At 52.0% G+C, this 16,902-nt stretch overlaps 1 protein-coding gene across 1 annotated transcript in view; it reads right to left on the bottom strand.

Annotated features, from left to right (window-relative positions):
• EXOC6B (exocyst complex component 6B) overlaps window positions 1-16,902 on the bottom strand; it is a 145,502-nt gene that overhangs the window by 51,560 nt on the left and 77,040 nt on the right. The window contains exons 11-17 of the mRNA XM_070949200.1: window positions 16,242-16,313; window positions 15,324-15,421; window positions 13,899-14,004; window positions 13,418-13,527; window positions 10,280-10,391; window positions 8,197-8,331; window positions 6,875-7,054 (exon numbers count right to left, since the gene is read on the bottom strand). Coding sequence (XP_070805301.1) covers window positions 6,875-7,054; window positions 8,197-8,331; window positions 10,280-10,391; window positions 13,418-13,527; window positions 13,899-14,004; window positions 15,324-15,421; window positions 16,242-16,313 — 813 coding nt within the window. The remainder of the gene's footprint in view (window positions 1-6,874; window positions 7,055-8,196; window positions 8,332-10,279; window positions 10,392-13,417; window positions 13,528-13,898; window positions 14,005-15,323; window positions 15,422-16,241; window positions 16,314-16,902) is intronic.

Consider the following 16,902-nt stretch of genomic DNA (forward strand, 5'->3'; position numbering starts at 1 on the left):
TGTAAGGATTACACCTGAATAACAGAATAGCAGAATTTGAAGGGACCTTGGAGGTCTTCCAGTCCAACCCCCTGCTCAAGCAGGAGACCATCTAGCATTTCAGACAAATGGTTCTCTTAAAAACCTCCAATGATGCAGCATCCGCGATTTCTGAAGGCAATTTCTGTTCCACTGGTTAGTTGTTCTCTCACTGTCAGGAAATTCCTCCTTCGTCCCAGGTTGCTTCTCTCCCTGATTGGTTTCCATCCGTTGCTTCTTCTCCTGCCTTCTGGTGCTTTGGAGAATAGGTTGACCTCCCTCTTCTTTGGGGCAGCCCCTCAGATATTGGAAGACTGCTAATGTAGGCTACGATTGCACTGGCTTTTTTGGCAGCTGCAGCACACTGCCAGCTCATATTTAAGTGACTGTCCATCAAGACTACAAGATCTTCCTCACAGTTGTATCAAGTACCACCTCTTCTATACCTAGGCATTTCCATAATCAGGTGAGAGCCAGCAAAAAGAGAGCTTCTCTGAAGACCATACTGGGCAAAGAAGGAGCCATTTTCTCCAGGAATGGCCATGCCCATCTTACGCCACACAGGAAACACGTTCGCTCCCCTCGTTTGGGCCTTGGCATCTACAGCTGCTGCTGAAATGGTTCCCGTGGCGAACTTGCCCAGACTGAGCCCACAGGCACCAACTCTTGAGAAGAGTTATGGAGAAAGCCCAGGTGGAGATGCCACGACCAGGCTCCTGGCTGGAAGAGAGTTTAAAAGGAGGCAGAGGAGAGGGACCGACTGAGTATTTCTTTCTTAGAGGGAAATTACATCCTGCGTACCTTCTTGCAGGGCCATTCGGAGCGTCTGGAAGCCTCCGGCTCTTCCCTTTGAGAAGACCCTCTGCCGGGGTCACACATGTGCTTTGCTGAAACTGAGCATTTCCGTTTCTCTGCTTCCCATTTGGAGCCTTTGATTCCTGACGAAGGTTCCCCCCTCCTCAGGTCTTCTGAGAGGCGGGAGGGGCACCCAGCAGCTGCGTGTTCCGATCCGCCCCACCCCCCAGCCTCTTTCAGGAAGCAAAGAAAACTTCCAGAAAACCTGCGACCCAGCCCCAAAGCAGACTCTGCCCGATAGGTGCCCACCGGGCAGCTTTGCCAATCAAGTAGCAGAGATTGCTGGGTGAAGTTGGGGGGGGTCTGGAAAAAACTCCCTTCCGGCCTTATCCACCTCCTAGGTTCCCTTCTCAAAGTGCCCCTCTCACAAAGGATGTCCAGGAGGGCAGGGATGGTCTCCCTCCTGCCAGCTCTGAGGGGTAGGCAGAGGCACCCACTGCCCATTGGATCCAGGTAGTCTTCGACTTGCAACAGTCCACTTAGTAACAGTTCGAAGTTAGACCGGCACTGAACAAGTGACTTAGGGCATTTTTCACACTTACGACCGTTGCGGCAGCCCCATCATCACATGATCAAAACTCAGATTTTTGGCAACTGACCCGTGTTCATGACGGCTGCAGAATCCCGGGGTCACGTGATCACACTGGTGACCCTCCGACAAGCAAAGTCAATGAAGGAGACAGAGACACTTAACTAAAACTGAGTTACTAACTGAGCAACCACAGTGATTCACTCAACAGCCGCGGCAAGAAGGGTCATAAAATGAGGCAAAGTTCGCTGAACAAATGTCTCGCTTAGCAAGATAGATTTTGTGCTCAGTTGTGGTCATAGGTGGAGGACTCCCCGTACACAGGGAGGAGAACCGGAAGGGCCAGCAGCATCTTCCCACTCCTGCTCCGTGCAGGAACCTGGAAAGGCTGGAGAAGCTGCCCAGTTATGGGGCACTTGGATGACCTTTGCCTTCCCTCCGTATTCCCTGCGTCTGAGAGTCCTCGAGACATGTGAAAAACATGAGACTCTGACAGTTACTTTCCCACCAAGAGAAACCAGGCTTGTCAGAGGAGCTGAAGCATCTCTGCATCAGCATCTGCTGAATTAAGTTGCGCTGCCTAGATAACAACTCAGCAACACAAAGCGAGCTCCTCATTTAAGGACCTCTTCCTGACACTGGGGGGGGGGGCCCCACTGGAGGAATGCAGCCAAGAGCCTCTTCCCCCCCCCCAATCAGAAACCAGCATCTCTTGTCTCAATCACAGAAGCAAAAAGAAGGCAGCCCTTTTTACACAATGTCTCTGCTTCTTCGGGAAACAACCTTCTGTCCATGGAGAGATTTCCCACAACCTGTTCTGCTGGAGAGGATGCCTTCTGCTCCGGGAATTCCCCGGCTCCAGCCATCACCTACGACACGCAATGTAAGGATGTAACAGCCACAATGCAGGACACGCAGGCGGAAGACAGTAGAACACACCCATGAAGACCAGCTGGCGGTTAAAAGGCACAATGGAGCTGCCGCTCTGCCAGAGAGAGGCTCCCTGGGCTCCAGCCCGAGTCCAAAAGCTCGGAAGGCAAAACCTCTGGACCCAGATGGGATCCTGCACAATGAAAATCCTTAATCTCGGGACACAAAGTCAACCATAGTTTCAAACGAGGAGCTGTGAGCATCCTAGACCAAGCCAAATCCAAAAATGCTAGGGAATCCCTGGAGGCTTGGCATTCAGACACATCAGCCCACTACACGTGCATAGAAATAAAGCAGATTTGCCCCCCATTCAAAAGAAACAATGGAAAAATGCTAAGGGGGAAAGTAAAAGACCAGAACACATCCTCTCCAGTGGCCCACACCCAGATAAGCAGGGCTTAACACAAGACAAACAATCAAGCCGAAAACAATACCCTAATCAAAAAAACTACCAAGGGGGGAAACCACACACACCCCCACTACCCACACTGGCAGGGCAAACTATTGTACGTAAACACTTGATGATGGTACACGCTTGGATCATGAAATGCCTGCAAACAGACCACCAAACTCAGTCAGAAGGCACCGAGGAATCCGTATAGCCGTCGCAGTAGCCCTTGGACTTGCATAGCGCTTCGCAGTGCTCTCCAGCCTTCTTCTAAGCAGTTCACAGAGTCAGCATATTCCACCCCCCTCAACAATCTGGGTCCTCATTTTACCCACCTCAGAAGGGTAGAGGGCTGAGTCAACCCTGAGTCGGTCAGAATTGAACTGCTGGCAGTCGGCAGAATTAGTCTGCAATACTGCATTCTAACCACTGCGCCACCATGGCTTTAATATAAAACCATTCGATTATTACTTTTATTGGTGGTGATTAAAACACAGAATTAGCTGAAAGAACATCAAAAGAAATCCCCCGACACGCGTCCAGCAATGTTTAATTCCATGCAGTGGAAGAAGCCCTCCAGCAGTGACGCGGCTGGTGCACAATTCACGGCAGAAGCCAGGCAGCACAAGGGGATTCCGTGGGAACTAGACCACGTGCCTCCTAGGCGTGTCCCTTGCTGGCCACTGCTTTGTGCTGGAGGAGGCAGCAGGCTGCTCAGGTAGGAGAGAAAAACCCAGGGAATATCATGCTCCCACAAAGGAGGCCGACAGCCTCCCCCCCCCCGCCCCCCGGCAGCCTCAGGAGCCCCCAGAGTTAACCCTTCCTCATGGGGCCCTCCAGGCAGAGCCAGGTTTTGTGTTGTGGTGAAGGGACCAGGCTAGAAACCGGCAGTCCTGCCTGGGCCGCTCACATTCTCTCCCTGCTCAAAAGCCTTGCCAGGAAACCTTCAGGGATTGTCCAGGCAGTGTCCCAGAATCCGGCATGCCTGGACGGAAGAAGAAAAATGCCCCAGAGGCAGGATCTCAACTGCTGCAACAAGGAATCAGGTTCAGGCCGGCGACTGATCGATCGGGAGGAACTTCTGGACAATATGAGCCGTTAGCCACAGGAAGAGGCTGTCAGATAAGAATTCCCCTTTTCTGGAGCTATGGAAGCCAAGCTCTCAAGCCTCTTCCAAGGCTTGATTCTATCATCAGCCCTTCCCACCGAGGGCTGGAGCAGAGCTGGTGGCCCCAAGCAGGCAGGCAGGCAGGCAGGCATAGACCTCAAGGTCTCCACCCGCCGCCCCCCTTCAGGCGAGTGGAAGCCAAGCAGAGGGTTCCACGGGGAAGAAGAGCTTGTGGCTGGAGAGGAGGCTTCGCGTCCAGCAATGGTACAAGCGGCCATCCAATGACTCTTCGCTGGCCACTTCGGGAGAACAAGATGACCAAGATGCACTTTGTTTCCGATCTAGTCGCACAAAAAACCACAAAGGCAAACCAAGCCACAACAGCAACGGGTAGACCCACTCAAGGACCCAAGGTCTTGCTCCGTGGCTTGCTTTGCATCGACTGGAGAGGACGAGCAGCTTCTCAAGAGCTTGTCTGGAGGCTCTGCTGGAGCTCACCCCTGCCCCGGTCCTTCCGACAGCCACAGGCTCAGGAGCCATTCCCAGGACTGGGCTGGCCAGGGCCAAAAGAGCCTGTTCTCAGACCAAGGAGGTTTCACTGAGGCCAAGTAAGGAGGCCCTCGAGGTTCTATCTGACAAAAGAGCCTTCTTCAGCTGTAGGCAGATCAGGCCAGAGATGGAATCCCAGGCCCAAGTTTGAAGGCATCTTAGATGTTATCTAGCCAGCCCAAAAACTACCACAGCATCTCTGACAGCTGACCGCACCATTTCTGCTTGAAGGCTCCAGCAAAGGAAAAGGCCCACGTAATGTGGCACGCTGGTTGCATGGAGAAGTGGCCTTCAGAAGCAGGGGAACCTCATTGCTTCAAGAAGCTTAGTGGGAAAGCTCTGCTCTGGGGCAGCCTGGGACTCAGCCACCTTCTTCTCAGTGGGGCTATTAAAACATCCGGGTTGCTGTACGCTTAGAGGCCTCTCATCTTCCTGGGGCGGGAAGGGGGAGCACCTAAAACTGATCTGCTGGAGGAAGCGAGAAAGGAAGGGCCTGGGCAAGAATGCCACCTTCTGGCTAGGAAGGAGAGCTTCCATAAGAACAGATCCCACCACCCGCCTCTCCACAGGTGAGAGCAGCCCCTACTCAGCCATCCCACCTGTGTGCAGTTGGACCTCAGGAGCAGCCCTAAAAATGGCTCAGCCTCCCCCTTCTGCATCCCTGGAGGAAAACTGCCAGATGCCTCCAGCTCGACCCTCCTTCTTCTAGGGCAGCTCTCCTCCTCCAGCCTGCTCTGCTCTCAGATGCCCCCTAACCAGCAGCCGCAGGTAGATGTGGAAGACCAGAGACCCACCGGGAATCCTGGACGGAGGCGTTCCCCAGCAAAGGGACCTCCAAGACAGGAGGCGTTGGGGCCAGCTCAACTCAGCTGAGACTGCTTGGAAGACCCTCCTGCTTAACACACACACCCCGGGGGTCCTTCCAGGATGCGCAAGAAGCAGCTCTGAGTCTGGGCCTTTGCAGCTGCCAGATCCCAGGATGGCTCCAGCTCTGCTCTGCGGCTTTTCCTGAGCGTCCTCCCGATGTGGCCCTGACTCTCCAGCGATTCTCTTCCAGCCCTGCCAGGTAGTGCTGCCAGGGACCCTGCCCCTTGAGCTAAGCCCTTCCTCCCTGTTTCTGTATCCCCTCTGTAATTGGGGGAGGAGAGGTATTAATACTGAGCACCTCCAGTGTTGCTTGTATCTGTCAATCATTTTCCATCCTGGGACTCCTCTCTTGGGGGGGGGGCTCCCTCTCTTAAGCTGAACCCAGCAGGACCAGACCCGGGAAGGGCGCAGCCAGGAAAGACATGGGAGGGGCTCTCATGGCCCAGGAGGACAGCCTCTTTGCCCCCCACCACAGACAGCAGCCCCCCACCACCACTGCCTTGGGCTTCCGATGCTTCTTAGAAGCACACCAGTCCTTGAAAGCAAAAATCAGCCTCCTGCCGGACCGAGTAGCATGAAAAGGTCAGCGGCTTTCTGTGCAACGGGCCACTGGGATGGCCACGTGTCCTTGGAGCCACCGAAATTGGGGCTGGCCATCTGGCCCAGAGTAAACAGGAGGAGAGGCAGGGGGAAGGGCCAAGGGGCGCAAGGGAGAAGGAGGCGATGACGGCCGCTGAAAGATCCCTTCCCCTTCCAGGCCCTCCTGACCTCCCGCTTACCCTGCCACAGAGGTTATCGAGATACAAGCCTCCTTGGAGGATTAAAGGAAGCCGAAAAGGCAAACAGAAAAACACCCCTTTCCCCAACAAATAAAAAACTTCCGTGCTTTGTGGAGCTGACAGGCCCGCCAGAGGTGTTGACATAACCTTCCATCTCCCACAGCGTAAAGTCAACAACCCCGTGTGCTGGCTACGGATCCGTCAGGGAGATTTACATTAACTTGTCTGACATGAAATTAAAACAACAGTCAACCGCCATGAATGAAAGCTCTCTGTCTCTCTCTTTTTCTCCCTCCCTCCCTCTTTCCTAAGGCAGTTATCGCCACCGGCACTCCAACCTGGCGTATTCACTGCTCCGCTCGGCTCCGGTAATGAAAGCCCAGGAAGGATCAGAAGCCGGGCAGATCCTCCATCGGGCCGTCTGAAAATGGTCACTCTGATCCATCCAGGAACTTCTGTGTCTGGCACCCACTGGGGACTGGATCCTGCCCCTGCCAAGATCCCTTCACCTGGGCCACACTCAGCGGGGATGTGCGTGGCTTCACAATTATTGGCCGATCAGAACTGCACAAAAACCCGTGATCTCCCATCCTGAGGTGCATCCGGAGGTTTTTTCAGGTCAATCCCACCGATCTCCCACCCCACCCCCACCCCTTTCTGACCCAGAGGATAGGAGAAAGGAGGCTGGCCTTGGTTTCCTCCAAAGCCTCTGGGCAATCGAGGACTGATGGACAACCGAAGGAAAGCGGGGTGGAAGGAAAAGCTGAAGCTTCAGCTTGACCTTCTAACTGGCCCGGAGGTCCTGCCGACCCCCTTCTGCCCCCAGCCCTCTCCTCCCGAGCCAGACTTACAGGCAGATGTGTGAAGACAGCAAAGGTGCTGCGCAAGAAAGCAATGAGGTCCACCAGGTAGTCACTGGCCTTGGGAGGGGCTTCCGCGGCCATCCAGTCATAATCTGCAAGTTGCAAGAACTGGTCAATCTTTTGGTTCAGGTTAGTGTAGATCTCCTCCTCTGCAGCGTGGCGGCTGTCCTGTGGAGAAGGGCCAGTTCAGCAGAGAGATCATGGTGGCACCCCAAATCCTGCTCTGGAGGGGGGATAGTGGACAAGGCGTGCTCATGGCCCCCGTTGTTAGACCAATCCTCTTCATGCCACTTTATCTACACTTCAAGCAGCTCCTGCAATAACCATCTCCCCAAGGATAGCCGGAACTCTACGGTACGCAAGGACATGAGAGCCTCATAACTGCACAAGGGGTGGGGGGTGGGGGCTAATCTATGGGAACAGAGGCAGTAAGAAACATGCTCCCAATCCCCAAAAGGGCTGCCTAAGGTCTCGGTCTCTTCACCCACAAGGAAGGGCTGCAGCACTATGACTTCCTCTCATCCTCCTTACTTCCCCCTCTTATTGGCATGAGGATTCTGCTGCTTTCCATGTCCACTCAGAGGTTCTGCACAGGAGACAAATTCCATGCATGGCTAAGAACACTTTGCCAAATATTCTGTTCTGTTTTATTCTATTCTATATTCTGTTCTACTCTACTCTACTCTACTCTACTCTACTCTACTCTACTCTACTCTACTCTACACTACACTACACTACACTACACTACACTACACTACACTACACTACACTACACTACACTACACTACACTAACTGTTTACGTCCGTCCATCCTATGCCCATAGATTCCCAGTAAAGCAGGACAATGTAAATATTGCACTGCATTGAACATACCTAGAATGCAAACTTTTTGTTCCCGAGAATGTAACTACTTCCTTGCACATCAGTGGGGAGCCGCTTTCCTTCTCTGCACTTGCACACTTCTGAACCCCTTTGTTGACTGGCTTCCGCGATCACCAACCCAACACAGGAGGAGCAGAGACTCCATTTTTTCCTCCATTTGTTTCTGCAAAATGTCCCCGTAATCTCCAGATGGCCTTCCCACAAATCATTCTTCAAACGCATTGTAAGCCGCCCTGAGTCTCCGGAGAAGGGCGGCATATAAATCAAAATTTAAAAAAAAACAAAAACCGCCTGCCTGCCTGCCTGTCTCCTGGCTGCTTTCCATGTTTGGATGAGGAGCGCAGAGCAATGGCTCGGTGGTGTTGACTGATCACAGGCAGGAAGTCCGGTAGGCCTAGGAGAGAGAGGAGGCCAAAGCTCAGGCTCACCTTGAAAGTGGCCGTTCCATAAAGCTTCGTAGTGTGGACGGTTTCTGGAAGAACGTTGGTGATGTTGGTGATGAATTCTTCCAGGAATCGACAGGATCTTTCCAAATGTGTAGTGTTGATAATTATCTGGACCAGCTGCAGGAGCAACACACATGGTTAAAACCATCAGCCAAAGGTGGGCTGGAGGAAGTCAGGGCAACAGGCAAGAGGTGCACTGCTCTTCAGAGGTGGCCTCTAGCCAAAATGTTTCTAAGCTCTCTGAACGACTGTAGAGATTCTCTGCCATCCAGGTCATGGCTGTCCCAAAGGTGCTTTTTCAGGAGGCAACTGGACTGTTTTTTGTTTTGAAGAGGTTTCACTTCTCATCCAAGAAGCTTCTTCAGCTCTGACTGGATGGTGGGGAATGTGAAGGATTTATATTCCTTGCAGACAGCTGATAATCTGCATCCTTTTAGAGGGCCGTTGAACCACTTGGAGATTTAAAGAAAAGAAAAAACAAGAAAGTCCAGTTGCCTCTTGGTAATAGCACCTTTGGGGCAACCATGACCTGGATGACGGAGAATCTCTATAGACTTTCAGCTATACAATTTGGGATGCAGACCCTTGGAATGGTGTGGGAGGAGGAATGGATTTCCAGAGGAAAAAATGGCAGACTACAGGAACTATTGGCACCACTCAAGTGACCCTGAGGACACAGGTAAACCTCCAGGTGCTTCAAGGGCCTTCAAAAAAGGATTCCAATGACCAGCTGTCTGCAAGGAATATCAATCCTTCCGTTCCACACCATCCGGTCAGAGCTGAAGAAGCTTCTTGGATAAGACGCAAAACCTCTTCAAAAGAAAAAACCAGAAAGTCCAGTTGCCTCTTGGGACTAAGCTCTCTGAGTGAGCCTTTTCACGGGGCTTCTGCTGGAGGGAGAATAAAACCTCCGAGGAATTTTCCGCCTTCACTGTAACATGTCTCATTACGCCTTCGATCCTATTCAAGACAAACCGGTTGCAAAAAGCACAAGAATGGACCTGACGCCCTCGGCCAAGACTTCAACAGGGGCAGGAGCTTGAGTGACAGCTCCTCTCACTCTCCAGCAGTGTCAGAAAATCCGCAGACACCTTGGCTGTAATTAATGTGTGGGGAGGGGATTTTCCATCCTGCCCCCCTCAACAGAGGCGGCCCTGGGTTTTTCAAGGACAGCAAAGAGAAGCTGGGGATTTCCCTACTTCCCAGTTGGGCCACGGATTCTTTTTGCCACCTCATAAATTGAATGTCACCAATTATGCTTTCTCTAAAAGACCATACGCCAGTGCCACAATTCCAGAAATGATCGGTGTGACTAGATGTCACTGCAAACCCTTTGTGTCCAGTGGCTCCTCTCTAAAATATCAAGCTGGAGAACGGGGACCCTCAAACACATGGCTGTGTTACGGCTCCCACTGTTCCTCCTTCCTGGCTATGTCTCAGCTGTGGCAGAGATGAGAAGTATACAATGATCTACAACAGCAGTTCCCCAGCATTTATGGCTCCATGGACTGGCAGCCGGGTGGCAGTGGTGATGGGGGGGGGGGTGTTTCTCCTGCACAACCTAGATCCTGCACATGAGCAGATGAAGCTTCGCACACATGCCTGCCACTTGCACGGCCTGGTTCCCAACCGGATGCGAACCGGCAGCAGTCAGGGACCCCTGGCCTACAACACACACTGAAACACCTTCAGGCTACTAGACAAGACTGGACAAGGGGGGCCTCAAGGAAACCAAGTAGGCGAACATGGACCCGAGTTGGATCTAAGTCTGGCTGATTCATGCTCTCGGCTTCGGCCATTTTAAGATGAGTGGACTTCAAATCCCAGAATTCCCCAGCCTGCAATCTTAAAATGGTCGAAGTTGAGAAACGCTTCCTGGTGCTGGAGGAAAATCTGGAGAAGGCGTCTCACAGACAATTCAGAGGAGACCTGTAAACTCTTTGTGCTTCCTTTTTCTGCCTCCTTCCTCCCTTCGAGAGGAGGCTCCAAGTCTCTACCACGAGGCCCTGAGCAGTGACGGGGCCAAACCCCTCCAATCTCTCCCAACCCAGAAAGGAGTCCTTGCCTCGGCCAGGCCGACGTTCTTCCTGCGAATGACGCTCTGCAAGCAGCTGCTCAGAGTCCGGGTCAACAACAAATTGGTCGATTTCCGAATCATGTCATCCACCTCCGTGGAGCTGAAAGGCAGACAGAATCACGGATCAGTTGGCTGACGGAGAGACTGACTGGCTGACTGGCTGACCAGTTGCTAAGGGCAAAGAAAACCCGTATTTGGGGGTGACTTCAACCAGAGCAAATCCAGCTGGAAAGCTCTTCCCCGAGGCTGGGAAACGGTGATTGCCGAAGATGGGAAGCCGGGCCTTTCTTGAGACGGGCGGCTCAGAGGGAGACCCTCAGATCTTGGCAATGGCCAGAAGCTCAGCTCAGGGTCCCATCGATAGGAGCCCACAAATAGGAAGATAGATAGATAGAAAAAGGATGTAGAAATAACCGGCTCCTTTTGTCCTTTTTTCATTTCATGTTTTCAATGATTTTGAACAGTACAATCTATTTAGTTACAACGGCACTAAAAAAAGTGACTTATGATCCTTTTCCACACTTACTTCTAGGATACCTGTAGCATCATCCCCAGGGTCAGGGATTAAACTTTGGATGCTAGGCAACCGTTTCATATTTATGATGGTCGCAGCGTCCCAAGGTCACATGATCCTTTTGCGACCTTCCAACAAGCAAAGTTAACGGGGAAGCCAGATTCACTTAACAACCAGGTTACTAATGTAACAACTGCAGCGATTCACTTAACAACTGTGGCAAGAAAGGTCGTAAAATGGGGCAACGCTCCCTTAACCAGTGTCTCGCTCAGCAACAGAAATGTTGGGCTCAAAATTTGAGGACAAATTGTACTCTTGGGTTTTAAAAATCATGCTAGCAATTTTACCAGGAAAAGGTTATTCATAACAGGAAGGCTGGAAATTGTTCTAAGTATTCCTGAAAGAAAAAATAAACCAATGTGGTAGATGGAGAATTCAGCCAGGAAGTGTTGCAATAATGAACACCCACCAATGCCCGCCCCAACCGCCCCCCCCCCTTCAAAGGCAGCCCTGACTGTCTTATGAGGGGGAATTGCTGTTCGCAGCAGCCCCTTCGGATGCTTCAGGAGGCTCAGGGAGCTGCAGGGCTTGTTTGGAAAAGCTGAACGTGACCTAAAAGGGAAATCGTTAAATCCACATCTTGATGAAGCCCATGGAATTAATTTAAACCCGAAAGAAAGGAGCCCGGCTCACAGGCCGCCCTTGGCTGACCTCACAGCAGCTAAAGAGGGTCCGTGGTGGTTAGTCCTTGGATGGGGACCAAGATTAAAAAAAAAACAAAAACTCGCCCCAGAAGAAAGCCAAGAAGGTGGGTGCCAGGAAAGCCCCTGGGAGCCCTTCCCAAAGTCGCCCAGAGGCCAACTGGACCCAAAGGGGCTTTGCGGGTTTGAGGGAAGAGCCCTCTTTCTCCACCTGAGACCAAAAGAGAAATGTGACGACCAGCCAGGGAAGTGATGTGCTGCTCTAGCACGAAGAGTGCCGGTCTCGTGTTCTCCCAACAAGGACCGGGCATCAGTCAGAGGCCACCTCCAAGGATGCAGATTTTGGGGAGGGGTCAGCGTTACCCATTGGATCCCTGACTGACCATTGCTCACTTCCCAGTTGTCAGAACTGCCATCTGGCACTGAGCTTTGCAAACCTTAGTGCCAGTCTGGCACAGACTATGTGGGGGGGGGGAGAAAATATACCACTCATCGTACCTTCCAGAGGGATGGGTCTGACAGGATAAAAGTTAACTGGGGGAAACCCGCGTGTGAATGCTTAGTTCTGGGCTTGCGTTCTGTAATCCACTTGGGTTTTAAGAAAAGTACATCTTTCACTCCATCATGGAGTCGAGGGTCCTTCTTTGCTAACAGTCCAGGCTGGGGCAGGTCTGACACTATTTCTGCCAGCTGAAAAGACCATCACACAAATCCATAACTGCTTCTTAGAAAGGAAGTCAAAGGGCTCCACCCTCAGCTCTGCCCTGGAAGGCGGACCATGCCAGCCTCTACATTGACATTTGACCAAAATCTGTGGGCAGCAGCGGACATTTCCCCCAAATATTGCCGATAAGACTGCGTAGATTTGTCCAGGCAGCCTCTGGGAGTGAAGGCTGCCTTGTAGGCTCAAAAAAGGGGTGGGTGGGTAGGAGGGAGGACTGGGTGCTCGCCTCCATTGTCAGTCTGGCATGCAACCTATTCATGGGGTGCCCAAAAACCTCCATTCCTCACAGGAGGAAGACGCTACCGGTGTGCCATTGCTGCAGCCATGAAGCCGTTGCCCCAATTCTTAATGATTAACAAATCAATTTTGTTTAAGTGGGGGCTTCCATTGGTTCCACTGGGGAAGGGCACCATGATGTTTTCAGGCACCATATTGTCAGGCTTGTTTTAAGGGGTGATGCCCCCAAAGTTCTGATGAAGATGTGGAGATCCCCCCCATGAAGGAAAACTGTCCTCACTGCTCCACTGCCCTTGAAGAGGTGAGGCTGGCAGCCCCTGCTCCATCACTCCAGTTCTTTAGCTGGGACGCTGTGGCTTCTCTTAAGCCACTCTTCCTTTGAGGTTTATTTTTTCCCCTACATTGAGCAAGGCTGATCTCAGGGGTGAAATGCTCCCGGTTCAGACCGGATTGCCCGATCCAGTAGCAATGGCGGCGGGTGGTTCAGAGAACCAGTAGCAAAAATCCCTGCCCCCCCCAGGCCCAATTGAGCCACGCGATCATCAGAGACTTTTTTTTACTTTTAAAAGCATTTTTTCTTCAGCCGAAAAAATGCTTTTAAAAGCCAAAAAAAAAAAAAAAAAAGCCTCTGACGATCAGGCAACTCAGCTGAGATTGGCCCAAGAGGTTGTAGAAAAAATGCTTTTAAAATTTTTTAAAAAAAGTTGGCCACGCCCACCCAATCACATTACCCCCCCCCCCACCAAGCCACACCCCCAGAACTGGTAGTAACAAATTTGACATTTCACACACACACATCCGTTGATCTCCACCCACTCTAGAGACCGTCAGGAAGAATCCATCCCTCCCCCAAGGAGATGCAGAAGAGGAGGAGACCTCCTGGGGGGCTGCAATAGCCCAAGGAAGGCCCAGGGGAAAGACAGGGGCTTTCTGACCCCCCCCCCTCCTACCTCAGGTGAAGGTCTTCAGAGAACTTCAGGCAGGCGTAGATAAATTCCTTGATCTGGTTGTAGATCCGAGGCACCAGTTCGGAAAAGGGGAACTTCCTGGGGAACGGCTGCTGCAAAATGGAGGGGAAAGGGGTCAGCAAGATAGGCACCCACACAGTCCGAGCGGCCATCAGCCCCCGACCAGAAAAGGGGTCCAGCTGCCGTGACGCAGCTTCTGGACCCCCCTACCAGGATGACCGAGAATCGCCATCAACCTCCAGCCTCCAGAGCTGTCGTGACTGCTAACCATCGTGCCCCTCCAAAGGAGCCCCCCCCCCACAGATCACCAAGCTCTCCTCTTTTGAGGGCTGCTAAGGCTGGAAGCACTGCCGGAGGTCATCCAAACCACCCTCCCAGGGCCAACCCCGAGTGACTCTGAAGAAACGCCCTGCAGGGGGAGCGGAGGCCACCAGGAAACCCTCGTCTTCCCTCACGGCTTTACCTTCTCCAGCTCCGCATCGTGGAATGGAAACTGCCCCACCAGTTTCTCGTACTGCTCTTCGTCTGCCACCGAGATGGGGCTGTAATTATCCAACTCCAGGATGTTTCTGTGAAACAAAGAAGAGCTTTCACTCCACCTGTGCACAGAACCCAGGTGGACCTTTCTCAGCCGGCCAAAACACCGTTTCCGCCCGTTGGATAGGTTTCTATACAGGGAGTCCTCGACTTACAACAGCTCATTCAGTGACCATTCGCGTTACAACGGCACTGAAAAAAGTGACTTAGGACCGTTTTTCACACTTACGACCGTTGCAGTATCCCCAGCATCATGTGATCGAAATTCAGATGCTTGGCAACTGAACTCGTATTTATGACGGTCAAGGTGTCCCTTTTGCAACCTTCTGATAAAGTCAATGGAGAAGCCAGATTCACTTAACAACGGCAGTGATTCGTCTAACAACGGTGGTAAGAACGGTCGTGAAATGGGGCAAAACTCATTTAGCAAATGTTTTACTTAGCAACATAAATTTTGGGCTCAATTGTAGTCGTAAGTTGAGGACTATATAGGCATAAGACACACAAAGACACACTCACACACACACACCCTGCTCAGGAGACCTTTTCCCTGCTTTGTAAGACCGGAGCACAGCCGTCTGGGAGACCCACAGGAGACGCCGTTTCTCAAGGACACCCGTTAAAAATATTGAAACTTAAAAATATTTTAAACAAAAGGAAAGCACTGAAAAAAATCCATCAGTGCCATTCTATGGTCATAAGATATAAAAGGCATCCAAAGCGATTGCGGCAGGCATAAAAAAGAGGAAGAGAAAAGAGGCCCAGGCAGAATAAAAGAGCTCCATCTCATTGAAGGGCAGGAGAGGCTTCCCTCTGGACGTTAAGCCTGGCGGACTTCAACTCCCAGGATTCCCCAGCCGGCTTTGCTGGGAGTTGAGGTCCGCCAGGCTTCAGGTGGCCACGGCTGGAGAGCCCTGCTCTGGACGATCCACAGCTGCTCCCCACAATGGCAACGGCAAGAGCACTCAGGTGGTCCTTGACTTACAACGGTGTGTTTAGCGACCGTTCAAAGTTACAACAGCACTGAAAAATGTGACTTAGGGCCGTTTTTCCACCGTTTCCATCTTTGCAGCTTCCGGCTTCAAATCAACTGGGGCAGAATCCCAAGAAGAGAAGGGACCAGGATGGAGATCATGGAGGGCCCTTGCCGGGTGGGTTTCAAAGCAGGCCGAGATGGTTCTCTTGTCATCCGTCGGTGCTGCCTTAACTTTTGTGGTTTACGGGGTCCGTTCTCATTTTTAAATTACACCTTTACGTTCTACTCTTCGATCTTACCTTGTGCAGCCTTGAAATCTGCGTTCCTCCTGGCCACAAGGAAGCCAGGGGCCCAATCCACCCAAAGAGGCCTTACCTGAAGGCTCCTGCCCATTTCTTCAGCAGCGTCTCCCTGTACTGGTCCTGGATCTCCAAAAGCAGGTCAAAGAGCTGGCTGACAGGGAAGCCGTAGGCCTGGCAGGGAAACAGGGGGGCTTCAGGGGAGGAAGGCAGACCCTTGCCCAGCATGGGGAGACCCTAACCCTGAGGGGGCTCTGACCAGGACTCCCAGCCTCTGGTCTAGAAAGGTCCCTCTGTGGGTTCTGATGGGACGAAAATCCAGAAGAAGCTTCATCTCTAGAGCTTTACGTGAAGTTCTTGGCTTACGACCATAACTGAACCCGGAATTACGGTTCTGCATCACGGCAGTCATTAAACGGACCACCACATGGCCATGCCCGATTTCATGACTTTTGCAGCAGTCATTAAGTAGACACCAGTTTCTGGCCAGAAAGTCATAAGTTGAGGCCACAGGATCGTCAGGCACCGCCAGTGATTGCCAAGGGCCCAAATGGGGTCAGATGACCCCAGGCAGGGAGGCGGAGGCAGCCCGGAGGCAGGATTTCAGAAGCAGGTCGTAAGTACCTTTTGGGGGCTGCAGTGGTTAAATGAGCTGTTGTAAAAACTTAGAAAGGTTGTTGACTGGGCAGTTGTAAGTCGAGGACTAGCTGTAGGAGCTGCACTGAGAAAACTTCCCACTGCCCCCCCCCCCCCCCACTTCTTCCAGATGAAGCCCCGGATCGAGATTCAGAGCAAAAAATGGTGGTGGGGGGGATTCTGTGGGAGGTGAGTCAGACCTTGGGGCTCTGGTCCTTCCGTGGGGGACTCTAGAGGAGTTAGCCCAGTGCTCTGGGCCTCCATGGGGAAGGGATGTCTGATTCCCAGGCCACGCCTGGAGGGGCACTGAGGAGGCTGGCAGAGCGGGGGGGGGAGGGGAGACAAGGAGGCTCCTTACCTGGAGAGTGTCAGCAAAAAGCACCATGAGATTTTTCAGGTCCAACACCAGGTCTGGGTCTGAGCAATAGGACTGAAACAGGAAGGACAGAAGAAGGAGAAGGAGGGGCTGACTTGCTGCATTTCTCTGAGCTTTGAGGAGCTCAGAGGAAGGCAGTCTGGAACCCTCACATATTTCGAACTTGCAATTCCACAGGGTGATTTGTCGTAAAAAAAGAAAACCACCTAAAAATTAACTTAGCTCAAATCAGCTTGTCAAAGGAAGGTACCATGGTGGGCTGCTTGGTGCTCTCTGAGCTGGGTGGTTTGCTTACAGATGTTTCATTACCAAACTACGTAACATCATCAGTGCCAGAAGGGAATGTGGGTGTGGAGAAGAGGAGGAGGAGGAGGGCTGTGGGGGATCCTTGGTGCTCTCTGATCGTGTGGATTTTCTTGCAGACATTTCATGACCCAACAAAGTAACATCATCAGTGCTAAAGTAGCATTGCTGTCCAGATCAAAATAAGGTTCAGGTCCATTTAAAAAAGAAGTTATGAAAAAAACGACTATGTACATCAAGAGCTGCAAAGCAGCACAACTGAACCAGGGTTTATGGAGCTCCAGGCAAAGGCAGCCAAAAGAGCAACTTGGGTTTTGTGGAGTGCAGAAACCCCAGGCCG

This window comes from Pituophis catenifer, unplaced genomic scaffold (assembly GCF_029215685.1).
Source record: "Pituophis catenifer annectens isolate HBS135680 unplaced genomic scaffold, rPitCat1.0.hap2 SCAF_8, whole genome shotgun sequence".
NCBI classification, from domain to species: Eukaryota; Metazoa; Chordata; class Lepidosauria; order Squamata; family Colubridae; genus Pituophis; species Pituophis catenifer.